At 38.8% G+C, this 26,360-nt stretch overlaps 1 protein-coding gene across 1 annotated transcript; it reads left to right on the top strand.

Annotated features, from left to right (window-relative positions):
• Positions 1-55: 55 nt before the first annotated feature.
• LOC128657205 (protein tyrosine phosphatase type IVA 2-like) lies at positions 56-18,593 on the top strand. The gene is made up of 2 exons (XM_053711460.1): positions 56-425; positions 17,953-18,593. Exons 1-2 carry the CDS (start codon positions 56-58, stop codon positions 18,423-18,425), a joined length of 843 nt encoding a protein of 280 aa, XP_053567435.1. The 3' UTR covers positions 18,426-18,593.
• The last annotated feature ends 7,767 nt before the right edge of the window (positions 18,594-26,360 follow it).

Raw genomic sequence — 26,360 nt, 5'->3', positions numbered from 1 at the left:
TTAGAGCATAAAAGAGCACAACTTAATCTTTTTTTAGGGGCTGAAGCCAAACGCAATGCGCTATTTCTTAAAAAAACATTTTTATGAAGGCGCTAATAAGCAGGGCAAGTTACTGGCAAGACAACTGAGGAAAAAAGTGCTCAACAGGTACATCTTACATATAACAGATGAAAAGGGGAAGGATTGGTACACATCAAAAGACATAACAAACAGTTTTAGGCAATATTATGAATCACTATATAACTTGGACCAAACTATCCCTCCACCAACAAACGCAGACATACAAAACTATCTGAATCAGCTACACATTCCCGGAATTACCGAGGAACAGAGAGATGACTTAGATGCACCCTTCTCAACTGAGGAAATTATGCTAGCAATTAAATCACTAAAAAAAGGGAAGTCACCACGCCCAGATGGCTTCGGTAACGCATACTATGCCACCTTTAAAGACCTCCTAATACCACATCTTCTAACATATTTTCAAAGCATAGACGAAAACAAAACATTTCCCCCTTTAGCTTTGCAAGCTAATATAACTCTGATCCCAAAACCAAACAGACCTAATACATCAATACCAAATTATAGACCAATCTCCCTGTTAAACACGGACATAAAGATTTTTGCCAAGGTTATAGCTAACAGACTCAATTTAATTTTACCTCAGATTATCCACCAAGACCAGGTCGGTTTTGTCCCCCATCACGAAGCCAGGGATAATACTGTGCGCAACTTACATTTGATGTGGCATGCCAAATCCAAAAATATTCCCTCAATCTGGCTCTCTACTGACGCCGAAAAGGCCTTCGACAGAGTCGGATGGCCTTTTCTAGAGATGACATTACGGGCTTTTTGGTTCAGTGATAAGACACTACATAGAATTTTTGCACTTTATAATAAACCTAGTGCAAGAGTGGTTCTCAACGGAGTCCTATCAGACCCGTTCCGCATTACAAAAGGCACCAGACAGGGTTGTCCCCTATCCCCCTTGCTATTTACGTGCCTTATTGAAACCCTGGCGATTAGAATCAGATCAAACCAAGATGTTCGAGGTCTTGTGGTGAAGGGGGAAGAGTACAAGATGTCCCTCTCTGCAGATGACATCCTTTTCTCCTTGATAGATCCAGTTACAACAATTCCACCCCTTATGAAAGAACTGGAGGCATTCCATAAATTATCTAACTTTAAAATCAATCAATCTAAATCCGAAATGTTAGGCGTGGCTATTGATCATCAAATGGAAACACTCATAACCAAAATATGTCCATTTAAATGGAATAGGGAATCCCTGAGATATTTGGGAATACAGTTAGCGGACAGTTCTGATGCACTATTTAAATTAAATTATATCCCAATTAAGAATATTCTTATGAGAGACTTATCATCCTGGACCAGGAAACACCTGTCCTGGTTAGGCAGGATTAACACTATTAAAATGAATGCGTTTCCGCGCCTGTTATACATTATGCAAACCCTTCCTATCCAACTACCCAGTGCTTATACTTCACAGATGCAGCAGCTATTCGGTTAATTTATTTGGAATAGACGTCTCCCTAGGATAAATAAACTTACTATGACACTCTCTATAGCACAGGGAGGCTTAGGCGTTTCTGATATTGATTCCTACCGTAGATCCATATTTCTACAAAGAATTCTCGACTGGAGAGTACACAAAGACCATAAGAGATGGATTCTATTGGAGGAAAACCTAAGCCCCAGTACCGACTTGCCCTCTGTTTATTGGCACCCAAATTCTCAAGTGTTGAGTAGACAGATAGATAACCCAATTACCCAAGAAACACTAAAAATATGGGACACTTCTAATAAAGCGAATCCATACCTTTCTTCATGTCCAGGTCCTCTAACATCACTTCTCCACAATAGTGAGTTTTCCCTATTATCGCTGACTAAAACAACTGAAGTACAAAATGACAGTGACGAGGTTTCAGTAATGCACCTCATAAATAACGAGCAGTTATGCACTCAAGAGCGACTGGTCGCAATGGGCTACGACTGGGCTACCAACTGGTTCTCTTATAGGAGAATACACCACTATATCACAACACATCAACAATACGCAAATCTGGTACGTTCACTAACAAATCTGGAACAGCTATATGCTTCCACACCTCCAATCACACATAGTCTCTCACACATCTATAATATCATTACTCAAGCACCCCCAGGCAACCTGCCGCGTTCAATTCAAATGTGGGAGAGAGAGCTAGGGATAGTTATTACCCCCCAGACTGCAACTAACATTTTCCACAACACTAAATCTGCCTCCACATCTGCATCCATCAAAGAAATAAACTACAAAATACTACATGGTTGGTATCTGACCCCTAAAAGGTTATATAAATTGTTTCCAAAGACTAGTTATCGTTGTTGGCGATGCAGGCATGTTGGCAGTAACATGAGTCACATGTGGTGGTGGTGCTCTCATGTTACTGCGATGTTGGGGGCGGCAGATTAGGGGTTAATAACTGTATGTAGGTGGCGGCGATGTCGGTGGCAGCAGATTAGGGGTGTTTAGACTCGGGGTTTATGTTAGGGTGTTAGGTTTAAACATAGTATAGTCTAGAAAAGAGAAGAAGGAGAGAAGCGCAGGACACGATTCAAGTGTAGAGCCAAACTTTAATGATAATGACACTCGCAACAATTGTACTCACAAGATAGAGAACAAAAATAGGCACATCAAATATAATGTATCCTCCGTAGTTCCGCTGGTTCATTGTGGGCCAAACTCGTGAAGCCTTGTTGAGTATGTTGAAGCGTGGGGCGTCTTTTCCTGGTGTATAAAAGCCACTAAAACCGCCAACATACAAGCCTCAGAATCCGAATACTACGTCAGGAGGACACACACACCCTCGGCTATGAACCAATAGGAAATCCTCATCCAAGGTGCACCCGGCACGAGAGGACCTACGGTATCTTCACAGGGCAATAATAAAACAGTGGCGATTGTTATGTTCTACGCGTTTTGTCCCGATCGGCGGGACTTTCTCAAGAACTGCCTTCACAAGTAACACTTAGTCCTATTTAAGAAGTGCATAGCCGATTCGCCCCCTAATTTGACTGATTAATAAAGGATTAGATATCTATATTATGCCATATAATCATATAATACACTGGTAAAAATAATGATAATAATAATAATAATAATAATAATAAAAAAGGACTAAGCGCTAGATGTTAGTGCATACAGATACAAAGTATATATATAAATAATATTATTACAATTATGATCGCCTAGCAATAAATAGTGTCTTAAAGAATACAAACTAAAAATTAACAAAGATTAAAAGCTAGAATTTAAAAATTACAAATTGGCAAGAATTACATGTATAATACAAATAAAAGATCAATACTTCATACCATTAACATAAAAAAAAAACTCATCATTTAAAAAAGCGAATTATAATACCATATACAATGAATATATAATTGATACTCAGTACTAATATATGAATCAATTCAGTCTCCCTAATATAGTACCGTGATAATCACATTAAATGTATAAAAAATAAATGCATAAAAGCAATACTCTAAAAAACTTATTATTGCTGATACAAACATAAGGCAATATATATTTGAGAGAGAATTCAGAGAAAGAATTATTATAAAAAATTATTATAAAAATGCTGCAATATCCAACTCTATATTGAGACCCTTTGGTTCAAGACAATCTAATGTCTTGATCCAAAAGGTCTCTCTCTGTCTCAGTCTTAATAATCTATTAGTGCCCCATTTATTGATAGCTACTCATTCTACAATAGTTATAAAGAGTTCATCAGGATTCTGGTTGTGGAATATTTTAAAATGATGTGAAACACTGTGATTGTCAAAGCCTGCCTCTATATTTCTAATGTGTTCTCTAAGCCTATATTTGATCTTGCGTTTCGTACGACCAATATATATTTTACCACATTTGCAGGATAACTGATAAACAACATATGTAGTATGGCAAGTGCATCTGCTCTTGCACCTAAATGTTTTACTACCATCATAATTGAAGAAAGTAGCATTATTTTGTGCAATCCGAGGGCACATGACACATTCCTTCTGTTTACATGGAAATACACCTGTGGATGCTACACACCAATTAGTTAGTTGGCCAGATGTAGGGGGTTGGTGAAGTTTTGTGGGAGCAATACAATTCTTTATGTCCCTATTTTTCCTAAAGATAACTTCAGGTTTATGTTCAAGAATATTACCCAAAACAGGATCCAATTTCAAAACTTGCCAATGTTTTGCCAATATATTTCTTATTTTATAGTGTTGATTGTTATATTTGGTCACACATTTTGGAGAGTTGTTTCTAAGGCCTTTAAACTGAGAAATAGATTTTGGTTTTGCCTTAATTAGATTGAGTCTATTCATACTATCCACTTTACTTATAGTTTCTTTTAAAAGAATAGGGTTATACCCTTTATCTAAAAAAAAAATTGTTAAAAACTCTGCTTCCCTATTGTTATCTTCCTTGTTGGTACAGTTACGCTTGATTCTTTGGTACTGACCTACTGGGATGTTATTTTTCCACTGTTTGAGATGACCACTTTTAGCATTGAGTAAACTATTTCTATCAGTAGGTTTGCGATGCTTCTGCACTGTATACCAGCATACCCCATCTTTTGGGTATATCAGTAGTTAAAGATATACTTAGTACTACAAAACTACTGAAGGATCAAGTTGAATTTATTGTGGATTCCATTCATTTCATTTTAACTCATAATTATTTTTTCTTTGAAAATGTCTATTATAAACAAATACAGGGGACAGCAATGGGGACTACTTGTGCCCCATCGTACGCAAATTTATTTATGTCACATTTTGAGACAAATATGGTGTGGAAGAACAACACTTTTGGGCATAATATTGTCAAATATTACCGCTTTATAGATGATATAATACTATTATGGAAGGGCCCTGTTGATGTTATAAACAGTTTCATTGACCATATGAATATGAATACATACAATTTAACATTCACATATGAGAAATCACCTATAACACTAAAAGTGGTCATCTCAAACAGTGGAAAAATAAGATCCCAGTAGGTCAGTACCAAAGAATCAAGCGTAACTGTACCAACAAGGAAGATTACAATAGGAAAGTAGAGGCCTAGATTACGAGTTGTACGTTAGGGTTAAAAAGCAGCGTTAAGAGGTCCTAACGCTGCTTTTTAACGCCCACTGGTATTACGAGTCTTGCAGGTACAGGTGTACCGCTCACTTTTTTGGCCAGACTCAGAAATACTGCAAATCCACTTACATCAATTGCGTATCCTATATTTTCAATGGGACTTGCATAGCGCCGGTATTACGAGTCTGACCAAAAGTGAGCGGTAGACCCTCTCCTGTCAAGCCTGGTACCGCATTTAAAAGTCAGTAGTTAAGAGTTTTACACTACAACGCCATAGCATAAAACTCTTAACTAAAGTGCTAAAAAGTACACTAACACCCATAAACTACCTATTAACCCCTAAACCAAGGCCCCCCCACATCGCAAACACTAAAATAAATATTTTAACCCCTAATCTGCCGAACCGGACATCGCCGCCACTATAATAAATATATTAATTCCTAAACCGCCGCACTCCCACATCGCAAACACTAGTTAAATATTATTAACCCCTAATCTGCAGTCCCTAAGATCGCCGCATTAACCCCTAATCTGCCGCCCCCAACGTCGCCGCCACTATATTAAATGTATTAACCCCTAAACCTAAGTCTAACCCTAACCCTAACTCCCCTAACTTAAATATAATTACAATATATCTAAATAAAATTACTACAATTAACTAAATAATTCCTATTTAAAACTAAATACTTACCTATAAAATAAACCCTAAACTAGCTACAATATAACTAATAGTTACATTGTATCTAGCTTAGGGTTTATTTTTATTTTACAGGCAACTTTGTATTTATTTTAACTAGGTAGAATAGTTATTAAATAGTTATTAACTATTTAATAACTACCTAGTTAAAATAAAGACAAATTTACCTGTAAAATAAAACCTAACCTAAGTTACACTAACACCTAACACTACACTACAATTAAATTAATTACCTAAATTAAATACAATTAATTACAATTAAATTAAAAAAATTATATAAAGTATGAAACCCCCCCTCACTAAATTACAGAAAATAATAAAGAAATTACAAGATTTTTAAACTAATTACACCTACTCTAATCCCCCTAACAAAATAAAAAAGCCCCCCAAAATAAAAAAAAACACTACCCTACACTAAATTACAAATAGCCCTTAAAAGGGCCTTTTGCGAGGCATTTCCCCAAAGTAATCAGCTCTTTTACCTGTAAAAAAAAAGTACGTCTCCCGGTAAGGTGATCTTCAAGGGGTTAGTGTTAGGTTTTTTTAAGGGGGGTTGGGTGGGTTTTAGAGTAGGGTTGGTTGTGTTGGTGGTGGGTTTTAATGTTGGGGGGGGATTGTTAAAAAAATTTCAGAGCTGATTACTTTGGGGCAATGCCCCGCAAAAGTCCCTTTTAAGGGCTATTTGTAATTTAGTGTATAGTAGGGCTTTTTTATTTTGGGGGGGGGGCTTTTTTATTTTGTTAGGGGGATTAGATTAGGTGTAATTAGTTTTAAAATCTTGTAATTTGTTTATTATTTTCTGTAATTTAGTGGGGGGGTTGTACTTTAGATAATTTGTATTTAATTGTATTTAATTTAGGTAATTAATTTAATTATAGTGTAGAGTTAGGTGTAATTGTAACTTAGGTTAGGTTTTATTTTACAGGTACTTTTGTATTTATTTTAGCTAGGTAGTTAGTAAATAGTTAATAACTATTTAGTAACTATTCTACCTAGTTAAAATAACTACAAACTTGCCTGTAAAATAAAAATAAACCCTAAGCTAGCTACAATGTAACTATTAGTTATATTGTAGCTAGCTTAGGGTTTATTTTATAGGAAAGTATTTAGTTTTAAATAAGAATTATTTAGTTAAAGGGACACTCAGGTTAAATTAAATTTTCATGATTCAAATACAGCATGTAATTTTAAACAACTTTCCAATTTACTTCCATTAAAAAGAATGTGCACAGTCTTTTATATTTACAATTTTTGAGTCACCAGATCCTACTGAGCATGTGCAAGAATTCACTATACGTATATGCATTTGTGATTGGCTGATTGCTATCACATGGTACAAGGAGAGTGGAAATATACATAATTTTGAAATTTGTTATAAAAAAATCTACTACTCATTTGAAGTTCAGACTAAGTGCTATTGCATTGCCTTGTTATCTTGCACTTGTTGATTATACAAATCTAATTTGTTGATTGGTCCTTTAATTGTAGTAATTTTATTTAGATTTATTGTAATTATATTTAAGTTAGGGGAGGTTACGGTTAGGGTTAGACTTAGGTTTAGTGGTTAATAACTTTATTATAGTGGTGGCTATGTTGTTGGCGGCAGATTAGGGGTTAATAAATGTAGTTAGGTTGTGGTGACATTGGGGGCGGCAGATTAGGGGTTAATAAATATAATGTAGGGTTCGGCGATGTTGGGGGCAGCAGATTAGGGGTTCATAACTATAATGTAGGTGGCGGCGGTGTACGGAGCGGCAGATTAGGGGTTACTAATATAATGTAGGTGTCGGCGATGTCGGGGTTAATTAGTGTAAGCTTAGGGGTGTTTAGACTTGGGGTTCATGTTAGGGTGTTAGGTGTAGACATAACTTTTATTTCCCCATAGGAATCAATGGGACTGCGTTAGGAGCTTTACGCTGCTTTTTTGCAGGTGTTAGGTTTTTTCAGCCGGCTCTCCCCCATTGATTCCTATAGGGAAATCGTGCACGAGCACGTTTAGCCAGCTCACCGCTAACGTAAGCAGCACTGGTATTGAGGTGAGATGTGGAGCAAAATTTTGCTCTTCACTCACTTTTTTGCGGTTAACGCCCGGTTTCTAAAAAACCTGTAATACCAGCGCTGTCTGTAAGTGAGCGGTGAACATAAACTGCTCGTTAGCCCGGTACAGCTTCTAACGCAAAACTCGTAATCTAGGCAAGAGTTTTTGACAAAATTTTTTTTTAGATAAAGGGTATAACCCTATTCTTTTAAAAGAAACTATAAGTAAAGTGGATAGTATGAATAGACTCTATCTAATTAAGGCAAAACCAAAATCTATTTCTCAGTTTAAAGGCCTTAGAAACAACTCTCTAAAATTTGTGACCAAATATAACAATCAACATGTAAGGTGTCACAGGATGAGACACTGTTAGGAAGTAGTGGATCTCAACTGTAAATCTATAGTTCCTTAAATGTTGGAATGTATCACTTAAGTCTCTGTACTGTTATGAATGAAGAGCCCAGATTGACTTTAGTGAAGTTTAATTGATTGGAATATCTTTTAGTTATATGATGTCACACTTAATATTAAATGGTACTTCTGTAAAGCAGGCCCGGCTGCAGACAAAAAGCTTATGCTGTTAAAGCTCTGTATTATTTGGTAACATAAATAGTCTTTTACAAGCATGTGACTTCAGAGAAAGCAGGTTAGTTACTATATATAAGAACCTGTTATTATATCTTACAGATTGCAACAATGTTTCCTTTGATTATGGAAAAGAACTAACCAGAGAGGCTTCTAATTACAAATGTGGCAAAGTCAGAGCTGTTGTGAGATGATAGCAGAGTGTTATGATACAAAGTCTTATAATGCTAGCTCTGTGACTTGTATGCGTACCTTGTGACAGCCTGTCTCATCTGCGGTTAAATCCTGAGTGGGCGTGGTCTAAGTCCGTTACCGGAGCAGCTCAGAACAAGTCCTATTTTAAGTTTGTTGCAAGGAGAGCAACTGTGGGAGCTGTTTAGTTTAGTTACCTCAGAGCTCTGGGTGAATCCTTTGGATGCGGCTTAAACGAAAGCCGGTGGGCATGGCTAAGTTCCGTTTTTTAATCGATAGATATTTTCCTTTTAGCAAAGTGTTGGTACTACTACTCAGGTAAGTTCTTGGAAATCCGGAGGTATAGCTTGAAATTGAAGAGTCACCAGTTTAAATAGAGATAGTTCCCTTGAGACTCGCAAATGCCTTTATGCTGAAATGCAAGTTGTAAGTTGAATCAGGTATTCAAGGCTGAAGTTGCTTCTCTCACAGAATGACTTCCAGAAAAGTGTATGGAAGCTGTATATGTATCTTCTTAAGCTTTAGAATTTAGGTAATCCTTGCATGATCCAGGGTCAGGAATCAGACAAGATTTTGGCGTAGTGTATAGCTGAAAATCAACAATAACTAAGCACCTGTTTAAGGTGCACTGAAGCCTTAAATAGGGGAGTGGTGAAGGTGAGGAGGTATTCTTAGGAAAAATAGAAAACCAGGAGTGGATTCCTGACACAACACTATAAAATAAGAAATGTATTCACAAAATATTGGCAAGCCTTGAAATTGGAACCTGTTTTGGGTAATATTCTTGGACATAAACCTGAAGTTATCTTTAGGAAAAATAGGGACATAAAGAATTTTATTGCTCCCACAAAACTTCACCAACCCCCTACCTCTGGCCAACTAACTAATTGGTGTGGAGCATCCACAGGTGTATTTCCATGTAAACAGAAGGAATGTGTCATGTGCCCTCGGATTGCACAAAATAATGCTATTTTCTTCAATTACGATGGTAGTAAAACATTTAGGTGCAAGAGCAGATGCACTTGCCATACTACATATGTTGTTTATCAGTTATCCTGCAAATGTGGTAAAATATATATTGGTCGTACGAAATGCAAGATCAAATATAGGCTTAGAGAACACATTAGAAATATAGAGGCAGGCTTTGACAATCACAGTGTTTCACATCATTTTAAAATATTCCACAACCAGAATCCTGATGAACTCTTTATAACTATTGTAGAATGAGTATCTATCAATAAATGGGACACTAATAGATTATTAAGACTGAGACAGAGAGAGACCTTTTGGATCAAGACATTAGATTGTCTTGAACCAAAGGGTCTTAGTCGATCATAATTGTAATAATAATATTTATATATATACGTTGTATCTGTATGCACTCACATCTAGCGCTTAGTCCTTTTTTATTATTATTATCATTATTTTTACCAGTGTATTACATGATTATATGGCATAATATAGATATCTAATCCTTTATTAATCAGTCAAATTAGGGGGCGGATCGGCTATGCACTCCTTAAATAGGACTAAGTGTTACTTGTGAAGGCAGTTCTTGAGAAAGTCCCGTCGATCGGGATGAAACGCGTAGAACATAACAATCGCCACTGTTTTATTATTGCCCTGTGAAGCTACTGTAGGTCCTCTCATGCCGGATGCACCTCGGTTGAGGATTTCCTATTGGTTCATAGCCAAGGGTGTGTGTGTGCCCTCCTGACGTAGTAATCGGATTCTGAGGCTTGTATGTTGGTGGTTTTAGTAGCTTTTACACACCAGGAAAAGACGCCCCATGCTTCAACATACTCCACAAGGCTTCACGAGTTTGGCCCACAATGAACTAACGGAACTACGGAGAAACATAATTTATGCTTACCTGATAAATTCCTTTCTCCTGTAGTGTAGTCAGTCCACGGGTCATCATTACTTATGGGATATTAACTCCTCCCCAACAGGAAGTGCAAGAGGATCACCCAAGCAGAGCTGCGATATAGCTCCTCCCCTCTACGTCACACCCAGTCATTCGACCGAGAACCAAACGAGAAAGGAGAAACTATAGGGTGCAGTGGTGACTGGAGTATAATTTAAAAATTTAGGCCTGCCTTAAAAAACAGGGCGGGCCGTGGACTGACTACACTACAGGAGAAAGGAATTTATCAGGTAAGCATAAATTATGTTTTCTCCTGTTAAGTGTAGTCAGTCCACGGGTCATCATTACTTATGGGATACCAATACCAAAGCTAAGTACACGGATGACGGGAGGGACAGGCAGGATCTCTATACGGAAGGAACCACTGCCTGAAGAACCTTTCTCCCAAAAACAGCCTCCGAAGAAGCAAAAGTGTCAAATTTGTAAAATTTGGAAAAAGTATGAAGAGAAGACCAAGTTGCAGCCTTGCAAATCTGTTCAACAGAGGCCTCGTTCTTAAAGGCCCAAGTGGAAGCCACAGCTCTAGTAGAATGAGCTGTAATCCTTTCAGGAGGTTGCTGTCCAGCAGTCTCATAGGCTAAGCGTATTATGCTACGAAGCCAAAAGGATAGAGAGGTAGCAGATGCTTTTATGACCTCTCCTCTGTCCAGAATAAACGACAAACAGGGAAGAAGTTTGTCGAAATTCTTTAGTTGCCTGTAAATAAAATTTCAGGGCACGGACTACATCTAGATTGTGCAGGAGTCGTTCCTTCTTTGAAGAAGGGTTAGGACACAATGATGGAACAACAATCTCTTGATTGATATTCTTGTTAGTAACCCAGGTTTAGTACGCAGAACTACCTTATCTGAATGAAAAATCAGATACGGAGAATCACAATGTAAGGCTGATAATTCAGAGACTCTACGAGCCGAGGAAATAGCCATTAAAAACAGAACTTTCCAAGATAACAGCTTGATATCAATGGAGTGAAGGGGTTCAAACGGAACACCCTGTAAAACGTTAAGAACTAAGTTTAAGCTCCACGGCGGAGCAACAGTTTTAAACACAGGCTTAATCCTGGCCAAAGCCTGACAAAAAGCCTGAACGTCTGGAACTTCTGACAGACGCTTGTGTAAAAGGATGGACAGAGCTGAGATCTGTCCCTTTAACGAACTAGCAGATAAACCCTTTTCTAAACCTTCTTGTAGAAAAGACAATATCCTAGGAATCCTAACCTTACTCCATGAGTAACCCTTGGATTCGCACCAGTGTAAGTATTTACGTCATATCTTATGGTAAATTTTCCTGGTAACAGGTTTCCTAGCCTGTATTAGGGTATCAATTACTGACTACGAAAATCCACGCTTTGATAAAATCAAGCGTTCAATTTCCATGCAGTCAGCTTCAGAGAAATTAGATTTTGATGTTTGAAAGGACCCTGAATTAGAAGGTCCTGTCTCAGAGGCAGAGACCAAGGTGGACAGGATGACATGTCCACTAGATCTGCATACCAGGTCCTGCGTGGCCACGCAGGCGCTATTAGAATCACTGATGCTTTCTCCTGTTTGATCCTGGCAATCAAACGAGGAAGCATCGGGAAGGGTGGAAACACATAAGCCATCCTGAAGGTCCAAGGTGCTGTTAAGGCATCTATCAGGACCGCTCCCGGGTCCCTGGACCTGGACCCGTAACGAGGAAGCTTGGCGTTCCGGCGAGACGCCATGAGATCCATATCTGGTTTGCCCCAACGTCGAAGTATTTGGGCAAAGACCTCCGGATGAAGTTCCCACTCCCCCGGATGAAAAGTCTGGCGACTTAGGAAATCCGCCTCCCAGTTGTCCACTCCTGGGATGTGGATCGCTGACAGGTGGCAAGAGTGAGACTCTGCCCAGCGAATTATCTTTGATACTTCCATCATCGCTAAGGAACTTCTTGTCCCTCCCTGATGGTTGATGTAAGCCACAGTCGTGATGTTGTCCGACTGAAACCTGATAAACCTCAGAGTTGCTAACTGAGGCCAAGCCAGAAGGGCATTGAGAACTGCTCTCAATTCCAGAATGTTTATTGGAAGGAGACTCTCCTCTTGAGTCCATGATCCCTGAGCCTTCAGGGAATTCCAGACAGCGCCCCAACCTAGTAGGCTGGTGTCTGTAGTTACAATTGTCCAGTCTGGCCTGCTGAAGGGCATCCCCCTGGACAGATGTGGCCGAGAAAGCCACCATAGAAGAGAATCTCTGGTCTCCTGATCCAGATTCAGCGTAGGGGACAAATCTGAGTAATCCCCATTCCACTGACTTAGCATGCACAATTGCAGCGGTCTGAGGTGCAGGCGTGCAAAAGGAACTATGTCCATTGCCGCTACCATTAAGCCGATTACCTCCATGCATTGAGCCACTGACGGGTGTTGAATGGAATGAAGGGCACGGCAAGCATTTAGAAGCTTTGTTAACCTGTCCTCTGTCAGGTAAATTTTCATTTCTACAGAATCTATAAGAGTCCCCAAGAAGGGAACTCTTGTGAGTGGTAAGAGAGAACTCTTCTCCTCGTTTACTTTCCACCCATGTGACCTTAGAAATGCCAGTACTAACTCTGTATGAGACTTGGCAGTTTGAAAGCTTGACGCTTGTATCAGAATGTCGTCTAGGTACGGAGCTACCGAAATTCCTCGCGGTCTTAGTACCGCCAGAAGAGAGCCCAGAACCTTTGTAAAGATTCTTGGAGCCGTAGCCAACCCGAAGGGAAGAGCTACAAACTGGTAATGCTTGTCTAGGAAGGCAAACCTTAGATACCGGTAATGTTCTCTTTGAATCGGTATGTGAAGGTAAGCATCCTTTAAATCCACTGTGGTCATGTACTGACCTCTTTGGATCATGGGTAAGATTGTCCGAATAGTTTCCATCTTGAATGATGGAACTCTTAGGAATTTGTTTAGGATCTTTAAATCCAATATTGGTCTGAAGGTTCCCTCTTTTTTGGGAACCACAAACAGATTTGAGTAAAACCCTTGTCCGTGTTCCGACCCCGGAACTGGATGGATCACTCCCATTAGTAAAAGGTCTTGTACACAGCGTAGAAACGCCTCTTTCTTTATCTGGTTTGTTGACAACCTTGAAAGGTGAAATCTCCCTTGTGGAGGAGAAGCTTTGAAGTCCAGAAGATATCCCTGAGATATGATCTCCAACGCCCAGGGATCCTGGACATCTCTTGCCCAAACCTGGCCGAAGAGAGAGAGTCTGCCCCCCACTAGATCCGTTACCGGATCGGGGGCCCTCACTTCATGCTGTCTTAGGGGCAGCAGCAGGCTTTCTGGCCTGCTTGCCCTTGTTCCAGGCCTGGTTAGGTTTCCAGCCTTGTCTGTAGCGAGCAACAGCTCCTTCCTGTTTTGGAGCAGAGGAAGTTGAAGCTGCTCCTGCCTTGAAGTTACGAAAGGCACGAAAATTAGACTGTCTAGCCCTGGGTTTGGCTCTGTCTTGAGGCAGGGCATGGCCTTTACCTCCCGTAATATCAGCGATAATTTCTTTCAAACCGGGCCCGAATAAAGTCTGCCCCTTGAAAGGTATGTTAAGTAGTTTCGATTTAGAAGTTACATCAGCTGACCAGGATTTTAGCCACAGCGCTCTGCGTGCCTGAATGGCGAATCCGGAATTCTTAGCCGTAAGTTTAGTTAAATGTACTACGGCATCAGAAATAAATGAATTAGCTAGCTTAAGGGTTTTAAGCTTAAGAGAAATCTCATCTAATGTCGCTGAGTCAAGGGTCTCTTCCAGAGACTCAAACCAAAATGCTGCCACTGCCGTGACAGGCGCAATGCATGCAAGGGGTTGTAATATAAAACCTTGTTGAACAAACATTTTCTTAAGGTAACCCTCTAACTTTTTATCCATTGGATCTGAAAAGGCACAGCTATCCTCCACCGGGATAGTGGTACGCTTAGCTAAAGTAGAAACTGCTCCCTCCACCTTAGGGACCGTTTGCCATAAGTCCCGTGTGGTGGCGTCTATTGGAAACATTTTTCTGAATATAGGAGGGGGTGAGAAAGGCACACCGGGTCTGTCCCACTCCTTAGTAATAATTTCAGTAAGTCTCTTAGGTATAGGAAAAACGTCAGTACTTGTCGGTACCGCAAAATATTTATCCAACCTACACATTTTCTCTGGGATTGCAACCGTGTTACAATCATTCAGAGCCGCTAACACCTCCCCCAGCAATACACGGAGGTTTTCCAGCTTAAACTTAAAATTTGAAATGTCTGAATCCAATTTATTTGGATCAGATCCGTCACCCGCAGAATGAAGCTCTCCGTCCTCATGCTCTGCAAATTGTGACGCAGTATCAGACATGGCCCTAGCATTATCAGTATACTCTGTTCTCATCCCAGAGTGATCTCGTTTACCTCTAAGTTCTGGCAATTTAGACAAAACTTCAGTCATAACATTAGCCATGTCTTGTAAAGTGATTTGTAATGGCCGCCCTGATGTACTTGGCGTTACAATATCACGCACCTCCTGAGCGGGAGACGCAGGTACTGACACGTGAGGCAAGTTAGTCGGCATAACTTCCCTCTCGTTGTCTGGTGAATGTTGCTTAACATGTACAGATTGACTTTTATTTAAAGTAGCATCAATGCAATTAGTACATAAATTTCTATTGGGCTCCACCTTGGCTTTTGAACATATTGCACAAAGAGATTCCTCTGTGTCAGACATGTTTAAACAAACTAGCAATTAGACTAGCAAGCTTGGAAATACTTTTCAACTAAATTTACAAGCAATATGTAAAAACGTTACTGTGCCTTTAAGAAGCACACAAAAAAACTAACACAGTTGAATAACAATGAACCGGATTAGTTATAGAAATCAAATTTAGCAAAGGATTGCACTCATTAGCAATGGATGATTAACCCTTAATATCAGAAGAAAACGTATAACAATTGACAATATAAGCGTTTTTATCACAGTCAAGCACAGTCTCACAGGTCTGCTGTGAGTGATTACCTCCCTCAAAACTAGTTTTGAAGACCCCTGAGCTCAGTGGAGACGTCCTGGATCATGCAGGGAGAAAAAGACAGACTGTGACTGAATTTCTGATGCGTAGCAAAAGCGCCAAAATAGGCCCCTCCCACTCACACTATAACAGTGAGGGAAGCTCAGTAAACTGTTTTAATTTAAAACAAACGACAGCCATGTGGAAAATAAAGCCCAAAACAATTTTCACCAAGTACCTCAGATAATTAAACGATTTAACATGCCAGTAAACGTTTAAAATCTAATATATGAAATGTCATTAAAAAGCCTGCTGCTAGTCGCTCACACTGCAAGTTAGGCTAAAAGTTATATGCATACAGTATTTTCCCAGTGAAGTGCCATTCCCCAGAAATACTTAAGTGTAAACATATATACATATCAGCCTGATACCAGTTGCTACTACTGCATTTAAGGCTGTACTTACATTATATCGGTATTAGCAGTATTTTCTCAGTCAATTCCATTCCTTAGAAAATAATATACTGCAACATACCTCTTTGCAGGTGAACCTGCCCGCTGTCCCCTGATCTGAAGTTACCTTACTCCTCAGAATGGCCGAGAACAGCAAACGGATCTTAGTTACGTCCGCTAAGATCATATACAAAAACTCAGGTAGATTCTTCTTCAAATTCTGCCTGAGAAGGAAACAACACACTCCGGTGTCGTTTAAAATAACAAACTTTTGATTGAAGATATAAAAAACTAAGTTTAATCACCACAGTCCTCTCACACATCCTATCTATTAGTTGGGTGCAAGAGAATGACTGGGTGTGACGTAGAGGGGAGGAGCTATATAGCAGCTCTGCTTGGGTGATCCTCTTGCACTTCCTGTTGGGGAGGAGTTAATATCCCATAAGTAATGATGACCCGTGGACTGACTACACTTAACAGGAGAAATATATTTTATTTGATGTGCTTATTTTTGTTCTCCATCTGGTGAGTACAATTGTTGCGTGTGTCATTATAATTAAAGTTTGGCTCTACACTTGAATCGTGTCCTGCGCTTCTCTCCTTCTTCTCTTTTTAAGACTATAATGTGTTTGGGTTTCTGGATATACCCATTTAAGAGAAGCAGCAGGATCTATTGAATTGGGAGTTTCCAGCGTTTCATGAAATAGTAATTCATCATGAACTTCACATGAACAATATAAGTACTTGTATTTTTCACTATATGTATTATTTTTATTCTTTGTGATACTTGTATGCAATTATATTATAGTATTTTGAGCAGCAGAATTAAGAACAGTATTAAGAACAATACCTATTAAGAACAATACTTATTATTATTGTCCACAATATATATTTACTTGTTTGATTTTTTATACTCTTAGGTTGACTTTTTATATACCTTATATATTTTTTATTGTTGTATAGTATATACATATATTTTTTGTACACTATATCTGGCTAGACTAGCGCTACTCAATTACTCTTGGTAGTAATTTTTTCTTGTGTAGGTTTAAACATAACTTTTAATTTCCCCATAGACATCAATGGGGCTGCGTTACGGAGCTTTTCATTCCGCTATTGCAGGTGTTATGCTTTTTTTTTGCCGGCTCTCCCCATTGATGTCTAATGCTATTGGGAAATCGTGCACGAGCACGTCAAAGCAGCATTTGTTTTCGGTGCGGTATGGAGCTCAACGCAACCATTTCACCCGCACAAGCCTGCTTTTTTAAAACGTGTAATACCAGCGCTATAGGGAGGTGAAATAACGCCACTTTTGTGGCGGTCATTAAAATCCCTATAGCGGGAGTTGTGTCAGAAATGTCAAAGCTTCGGGAACCGTTCGAAGGAAGAGACCGGGATCCGGAGAATTGAGTATCGTTACCCGGACTTCAATGAACAGCCCGCTTGTGACTGTTTCCTTTTGGAATATACGTTGCCCATTTATGGCGATTCTGCCAGGCTCAGCACAACGACTGTGCAGACAAGTGAGCTGAAGGCCTCTTGGTGCCAACCTGCGCCCAGCCGCTTTACATAGTTGTCTCCTCCTCCTCTCCATCTGCAGTGACGCTTATGCAAGTTTTTATTTATTTTCCTTTTCCACAGCCTCCTATTTTTGACTATTTTATTTTTTCTTTTGTGAAAAGATTTTTATATATCGACTCTGCAATATCTTTTCTCCTTCCTAATGAGTGCCTCACTTGAATAAAAACCTGCTGCAAATCTTTCCCTTCTCAGAAGTAATGTAAAAACGTTTTTCATTGGATGCCTTGCTGCATCCTTCACAAGTCCAGCTAAGTCTTCAGTACGCACTTGGGACAACGTCCCACAAATACTTATATTCTTTTTCTTTATATAAATTTTAAAGAATTCTGTTGTGAAATTTTTTTTTAAAACTTTTTTTTGTTTTTAAAAGAAATAAACTTGAAAAAAATCACTCACAATCCGGCCAATGCCACTCTCAACAAGTTTACAGAGGAACTGAAGAAATATGGAGTCACCACCTTGGTAAGGGTCTACTGTGATGCCACATATGACAAGACTCCAGTAGAGAAGGAAGGGATACAGGTCCTGGATTGGCCATTTGATGATGGAGCTCCACCCCCAACACAGATTGTTGATGATTGGTTGAAACTTTTGAAAACCAAATTCCGTGAGGAGGCAGGATGCTGTATTGCTGTGCACTGTGTTGCTGGCTTGGGACGGGCCCCTGTACTAGTCGCTCTGGCACTGATTGAATGTGGGATGAAGTATGAGGATGCTGTGCAGTTTATCAGGCAGAAACGGAGAGGAGCATTTAACTCTAAACAGCTGCTTTACCTTGAAAAGTACAGACCCAAGATGCGCCTGAGATTCAAAGATGCCAATGGCCACTGCTGCATGCAGTAACTTAGAAAATGAAATGGCTTTAATTTGACTCTTGCTACCAGAGGAGGGAATCGAAGATAAGGCAACACCCTGGATCTCAGACAGATTTCTCTCTCCTGCTCCTGTACCACCAGAAAGTAAACGTCTATCAACTCCACATCCGGCAAAATAAAATGGAGTTAAAACCTCGTGGTGAAGAATGTTTGTTTATTTTTCAATTCCCCTCCTAATCCACGTTTTTCATTTGTAAAGCTGCACAAACTTACTGAGCTTTGTATAGCTTTCACGTGCAATTTTAACGTGCCCTAATATCATTATTACAAGCGTAAATTCTTGCACCTTTTTGTTCTGCTGGAATATGAAGAACTATAGTAGTCTTTTTAATCTTTGGATGGATCTGCAATGGAGCACATGTGCATATTAATTAATTTTATATGTAGATTAATGCACTGCACTTCTGATGTTGGCTTGTGGGAATCTAGGAATTTGATGAAATGTACAAATATTTCAGATTTATCAGCCTATCACTTCAGGTTTGTTAACATAGATTTATTATGTACAGTAAATATGTGGAAATCCTTGAATTGTGAAATATAGACAACATGCCCCGCTCCTCCATTATGAAGGGGAAATGGTAGAGCAAACCTGGTAATGCAACACAAGTTTTAAATTGGCAGTTATAATTGCATGAGAGCAAATTTGAGTCTTTGCTTTCTCCAAGTACCCTTACTTGTAAAATCCCTATAGCGCTCAAAACTCGTAATCTAGCTGTGTGTTTCTTAGAGGGTAATGTAGTTGTTTTTGCAATTGCTGAGGTAAGCTATGTATATAACATCCCACTTATGCATAAAACTAGTTCTATGGGGTTGAATGATCAATCTCAGAATGGAGGTTGGTGCCCCTGTTTCCGCCTTCAGGCTCGTTGGAAACAGTAGTTATGAAGCAACGATCTTAAGGCTGCCTCTGAGGCTGCGGTCTTCAATCTGCCCGATCCTATACGATTGGGCTGATTAACACCCCCTGCTAGCGGCCAATTGGCCGCGAATCTGCAGGGGGCGGCATTGCACAAGCAGTTCACCAGAGCTTCTTGTGCAATGATAAATACGTTGTCGGCATTTATCGATGTGCGCCGGACATGATACTCTACATTGTATTATGTCCGCTCACACTTTGGTAAATTGGTACTAGAGTGTCATGTCTCCTACTGAGTCATATAATTCAATCGTTAGCTGGTGGAGGAGAGAGTTTTTAAAATTGTGTTAATGTATTCCATGTTTAAACACTAGCCTTCTAGCAAATAATATAACTGTACCTAATAGTTTATCGTGTATTGCATTTGTAATGCCCTAAAGCTTTTAATTGAGTTATCAGACTTGTCAAGAATGTGTTGAACATTTCTTAATCCTTTTTGATGCCATATTTGGAAAGGTTGTGTAGTAATGCCGGCAACAAAATTGGGGTTTCCCCTGAAGTGGTAGATATTTAGTGAAAGTCTGTGGAATTTTAAGCCACTTGCAAAGTGATCTCCACGCTTTTAAGGGTCCTGCTGTGAGTGGCAGCAGTACTACTGTTAGTGAGTAAGGTTTGATTAGTTCTTCCTCTAGAATTTCAAATGTAAAATGATATTGTTAGCTGAGCCGTCTAGTACTTTTTTTTTTTGAGAGGGCTGCACATTTGTATAGCAGGAGATTTGGGAGATCGAAGACTCCATGAAACACTGAACTCGAAAGTTTCTGAGAGCATATACGATGCTTTTTTCCTGCCCAGACAAAAGCAAGAATTTTAGTATTAAGTGTTTTCAGATCCTTTCTTTCTTATAAAATTGGCAACATTTAGAATACATATAGTAACTTAGGAAAAGTTATTATTTTTATTAGGTTTCACTCTGACAGTGAGAGAGGTAACCTTTTCCAGTTTTCTAACTGGTCCGTAACTTTTTTAAGCAGAGGAGTGTAATTAAGGGCGTACCAGCATGTAGGGTTAAAGGGACACTGAACCCAAATTTTTTCTTTTGTGATTCAGATAGAGCATGCGATTTTAAGCAACTTTCTAATTTACTCCTGTTATCAATTTTTCTTCATTCTCTTGCTTTCTTTATTTAAAAAAGAAGGCATCTAAGCTATTTTTCTGGTTCAGAACCATGTAAAGCACTTGTTAATTGGTGGGTGAATTTATCCACCAATCAGCAAGAACAACCCAGGTTGTTCACCAAAAATGGGCAGGCATCTAAACTTTCATTCTTGCATTTCAAATAAAGATACCAAGAGAATTAAGAAAATTTGATAATAGGAGTGAATTAGAAAGTTGCTTAAAATTGCATGCTCTATCTGAATCATGAAAGAAAAAATTTGGGTTCAGTGTCCCTTTAAGTGACAACTTAATTCCTAAGTATTTAAACTCAGCTGTGACTACCTTAAAATCAAATCCTAGAGCATGCAGTTTTAAGCAACTTTCTAATTTACGCCTATTATCAAATTGTCTTCGTTCTCTTGGTATCTTTATTTGAAAAGCAGGAATGAAAGCTTAGAAGCCGGCCCATTTTAGATTCAGCACCTGGGTAGCGCTTGCTGTTTGGTAGTTAAATGTAGCCACCAATAAAGTAAGTGCTATCCAGGGTGCTGAATAAAAAATGGGCTGGCTCCTAAGCTTTCATTCCTGCTTTTTCAAATAAAGATACCAAGAGGACCAAGAAAAATTCATTATAGGAGTAAATTAGAAAGTTGATTAAAATCGCATGCTCTATCCGAATCATAAAAGAAAAAGATTGGGTTTAGTATCCATTTAATTAGAGGTAATAACTTTTCCCATTTATGTTTTTGCGGGGGAGGGGTTCATTTTCAAAGTGCTGGGGTTGGTTGTGGGGAGTAAAGATGTGGTGGCAGTGGCTATTTGCAGTGAGACGTTCAGTGATAGTAAGGGGGAGGTTAATTATTCTAGTGGAGTATCTGCACAATATAATCTTCACTACTACTGCCCCTTATACTAGAGATGGTGGGGGGTAAATGGCTTTGCCATAGGACAACTGCTGAGCATATTGACACTAGACTTTCCTTTTTATCGGATTTGAATGAGATGTTACAGGACAATGTCCTCTGTGTAGGGGACAAGTGAGCCAAAACAGATTGCACCTGGACACTCCTGAAATAGTTAAAACCATTTGTAATGTTTTCTAATATACCAGGATATTATTTTCTATTATTATTTATAGCAATATGGGTTAAATTCTGAAGTTTGGTTTATTGCAAAGGTGGAAATGTTTTAGTAATTTCCTTTCTTGGCATCATGCCTGTAATAATTAAAACAAGCACGTACAGTTTCTGAATGTTTCATAGTTTAAAGCCATAATACAATAATAGGTTTACTGTAGACAATATCTTGCAAAAGCATTTCAGTGAGATCATCCTATAAAACCCAATCAGCTGATCCTTTGATATTAATGTAGCATAAATGGGTCAGGGAGGGGGTGAGCAATGTGTAAACCAACATTTTATCTGTACTTTTAATTTGTTCACAAGTTTTAAAGATAGAAAAATGACAATTTTTTTTATTTGTCCACTGCAAGTAGATTAGTGGAAATTTCCAGTACAATTACCCATTAACATGTTCTGCTGATATGTAGTACTTATGGGTTCCATTTTGCTGAAGGTTTTATAAAGCCTGTTTTAGAAGAGTTCAAAAATGCTATTACGCGTTAAAGAGACACTTAACACTAAGGGCTCGATCACATATGCAGCGTCGCCTGCAAAAGCTGGTATTGGCTATTTTTAGACGGATGTAGTGCTCACATGTACGGCGCCATATACAAATGCGGTGTGTATATTTTACTCGGCCATTGTTTTTACTCCCATAAACTAATAGAACCGGCGTCGTAAGTTGGTATCACATATTCAGCTCAAGGACTTACGCGGCAAAAATGGAGAAATTTTACTCCATATTCACCTCGCCACACATAGGCAGACGCAGCAAGCCTTGCGCTGAGTAAATGAGTACCGTAACTCCCTGCAACTATTAACAAACACCTAACGCAGGCGCAATATGTACCTCTCAACCACCATCCCCCCACCGCAATAACGAATAAATGTATTAACCCCTAATCCACCAACATCCAAAAATTGCAAAGTATCTAATTACACTAGCCCTAATCCGCCAACCCCCCACAACACAATCTTCCTATTAACCCCTAATCCGCCAACCCCCCACAACACAATCTACCTATTAACACTATTAACCCCTAATCCTCCAACCCGCACAACGCAATCTAACTATTAACACTATTAACCCCTAATCCGCCAACCCCCAACATTGCAAACTACTTATTAAAACTATTAACCCCTAATCCGCCAACCCCCCACAACACAATCTACCTATTAACACTATTAACCCCTATTCCGCCAACCCCCCACAACACAATCTACCTATTAACACTATTAACCCCTAATCCGCCAACCCCCCACAACGCAATCTACCTATTAACACTATTAACCTCTAATTCACCAACCCCTCACATCTCAAACTACCTATTAAAACTATTAACCCCTAATCTGTCAACCCCCCACAACGCAATCTACCTAATTAACCTATTAACCCCTAAAAAGCCATCCCCACACAATGCAAAGTATTAATCTAATCACTAAGCCCCCTAACCTAATACCCCCTAAATTAACCCCAATTAACTACAATTACCAAAAAAAAATTCTATCTTTACAAAAAAAAACTAAGTTTGCATAAAAAAAGCTAAGATTAAATTAAGAAATCTAATATTACAAAAATTAAAAATTACAGAAAAAAATAAATTAAATTATCAAAATAAAAAAATGTAAACCTAATCTAATACCCCTATAAAAACAAAAAAAGCCACTCCAAAATAAAAACACCCGCTAATCTAACACAACTACCAATAGACCTTAAAAGGGCCTTTTGTAGGGCATTGCCCTGAATAAATCAGCTTATTTATATAAAAAATACAAATTAACCCCTAACAGTAACACCCCCCACCCAAACCCTTCAAAATAAAAAAGACCTAACTCCAAAAAACATCTAATCTACCCATTGCCCCTAAAGGGGCATATGTATGGGCAATCAGCTCATTTGATGCCCATTAAAAAATAAAAAAAAAGCCCTGCTAAAAAAAAAACACCACAAAAAATAAAAAAAAACAACTAACACTAACCCCAAAAAATTTACTCACCATTCCTGAAGTCCGGACATCCATCTTCTTCCAGGGGGAGCAAAGTCTTCATCCAGGCGGCGAAAAACTTCTTCTAGGTCGGCACCATCTTGCATCTTCATCCAGGTGGAGTGGAGCAGGAACGGCGGCCGTGCAGACATCCAACGTAGAGGGTCCCCTTCATACGATCGTCCGCCGCACACTGAAGATTTAATGCAAGGTACCCGTTAAATATTGGGGTACCTTGCATTTCTATTGGCTGAAAATTTCAAATCAGTCAATAGGATGAGAGCTACTTAAATCCTATTGGCTGTTCAAATCAGCAAATAGGATTTTTTGGGGGTAATTTTTATTAATTTTTAAAGTTAGTCTCTTTTTTGTTTTATGTAATTGTAGTTAATTGGGGTTCATTTAGGGGGTGTTAGGTTAGGGGGCTTAGTGATTAGATTAATACTTTGCGTTGTGGGGGGGGTGGAGGTTTAGGGGTTAATAGGTTAATTAGGTAGATTGCGTTGTGTGGAGTTGGCGGATTAGGGGTAATAGTTTTAATAGGTAGCTTGCGATGTTGGGGGTTGGCGGATTAGGGGTTAATAGTGTTAATAGGTAGATTGCATTGTGGGGGGATGGCGATTTAGGGGTTAATTAGGTAGATTGCATTGTGTGTGGTTGGCGGATTAGGGGTTAATAGTTTAAATAGGTAGATTGCTTTGTTGGTGGATGGCGGTTTAGGGGTTAATACATTTTATTAGTAGTTGCGATGTAGGGGGATGGCGGATATAGGGGTTTTGACGTGTCGGGCTCATTTGTGAGAGGCGGGTCAGACTTTTACAGACGATTGTTCATAAACTGGTCGGTTTATCCGACTTACGGCAGAATATGATCCGCCGGCACAGTATATGTGATTTACCCGATATGTGAGGTGAACTTACGGACGGCATGGGTTTCAGCAGTTGCGCTAAAACCTACGCTGTATATGTAATCTCACTTTAAAGTGAAAATCAATCACCTCTATGCCGGTGTATATTCAGTACAAAGCTCTTCCCCTTTAAAGTTTAGCTGGCCTAGAGTCTACTTATTCCCAATATTAACTGGCATATGTATAATAGGTATCTCGCATACCTGATGTTTTTTTTTTTTTCTCTTTATATATATTTATATACGACATAATAAACCAACTAATATCTCTTGTATCACCTGAAATTATAAGCTTCCTTGCCCAACTGCCTGACTGGTCTCTGCCCCCCCCCCCATATAGTTCTCTGGCACTTCTGATTATGACTAGAGACTTATCTCGCGGTTTCCCTTGAAACATTCCACCTTTGTTATGCTTTTATTCATTTAGGTGTCTCATACATGTCTCCGGCTATATTTATAATCTGTATGAGAAATGATTCACAGATTATAATTTCTCCACCTATATCATAATTAGCTCATATGAGACACCGCTTTAATATATTGGCAGAATTTTTCAATATCTCTTAATGCTATAGCTTATCTGTTATTGAATATTAAACCTTAATAAAAAAAATATAAAAAACAAAAAACAAAAAAAAAACGTACCATTACAAAAAATAAAAAACGATATTACAGAGAAAACAATCCTATTCTAATACCCCTTTAATAATCTACCAATAGCCCTTAAAAGGGCCTTTTGTAGAGCATTGCCCTAAAGCACTGGTTTTCAAACCTGTCCTCAGGCCTCCCCAACAGGCCAGATTTTCAGGATTACCTTGTATGAAAAAAAACTAAAACCAACCCCAAAGTTGGTACTCGCCGATGATGATGGGCGGTGCTCCATCTTCATACCGGCAGCGCTACATCTTTATTGCTTCATCCCTATGGCGGCAGTGAAAGCGGCAACTTTGGTGGTCCTCTTCAGATCTTCAACAGGGAGCTCCTCTTCATGTGGTCTCCAGCCACACACTGACTAGTGAATGCAAGGTACCCCTTTTATATAGGGGTACCGTTGCATTCCTATTGGCTGATTTGAATCTTTAATTTCAAATCAGCCAATAAAATGAAAGCTTTTTCCTTTCATTCTATTGGTTGATTTGAATTTGAAATATTTAATATTTCAATAACGTATATTGAGGTTAGCAATTATTAGTGCGACACCGGGTTAGACCTAAATTGCAAAACGCGATATGCATATTTTACGTACCTCTGTTCTTCACATATAATTTTTATTATTATTAAATGTATATTTCAATATATATATATATATATCTGATGAAGCGCATGTACGCATGCGCAAAACGCGTCAGGTGTCTATCTGTACCTACACCTGTCATTTGGCCATTCGGCTGAATAAAAGATATTGATACCAAGTTTGCAGTCTCTGGGTCTCCTCCTTCATTCCCCCTGGTGGGATTTACCTTCTTATATATATATATATATATATCTTAAAATGTTAATGTAATATATATCTATACCTAGATGAATAGATATAGTGTACATGTATAGCTAGATATATACAGATATATATAGAAATATGTATTTACAATAAAAAGAACATTGTTTTGTAACTGAAAAGCATTGGAATGTAAAAAACTCCTGTTGTGTTATGGCACGAGCGATAAGTGTTGAAGTTGGTGCCCATGTGTAAAGAAGTCAGTACTAGAATGCAGTGATAGATTTAATTTTCAACATGGTGGCACCACTGACTAGAGGGACACAGGGAATAACCTCAATACTATACTTATAAAATATATTTAGTGTTTAATGTCCTTTTAAGGTTAACACCAATTTACTTTTTACATACAAATGTTTATTTTTTAGATGAAAATTAC

Source organism: Bombina bombina, chromosome 4 (assembly GCF_027579735.1).
Source record: "Bombina bombina isolate aBomBom1 chromosome 4, aBomBom1.pri, whole genome shotgun sequence".
Lineage (NCBI taxonomy): Eukaryota > Metazoa > Chordata > Amphibia > Anura > Bombinatoridae > Bombina > Bombina bombina.
The sequence above is the reverse complement of the archived record's forward strand: the minus strand, read 5'-3'. Positions and strand labels throughout refer to the sequence as shown.

Bases quoted from the DNA above. Each gene is read 5' to 3' on its own strand.
- LOC128657205 (XM_053711460.1), top strand. From the start codon at position 56: ATGCGCTATTTCTTAAAAAAACATTTTTATGAAGGCGCTAATAAGCAG. The intron at 426-17,952 runs GTAACGCATACT...TGTTTTTAAAAG, and splicing joins ACCACGCCCAGATGGCTTCG to AAATAAACTTGAAAAAAATC.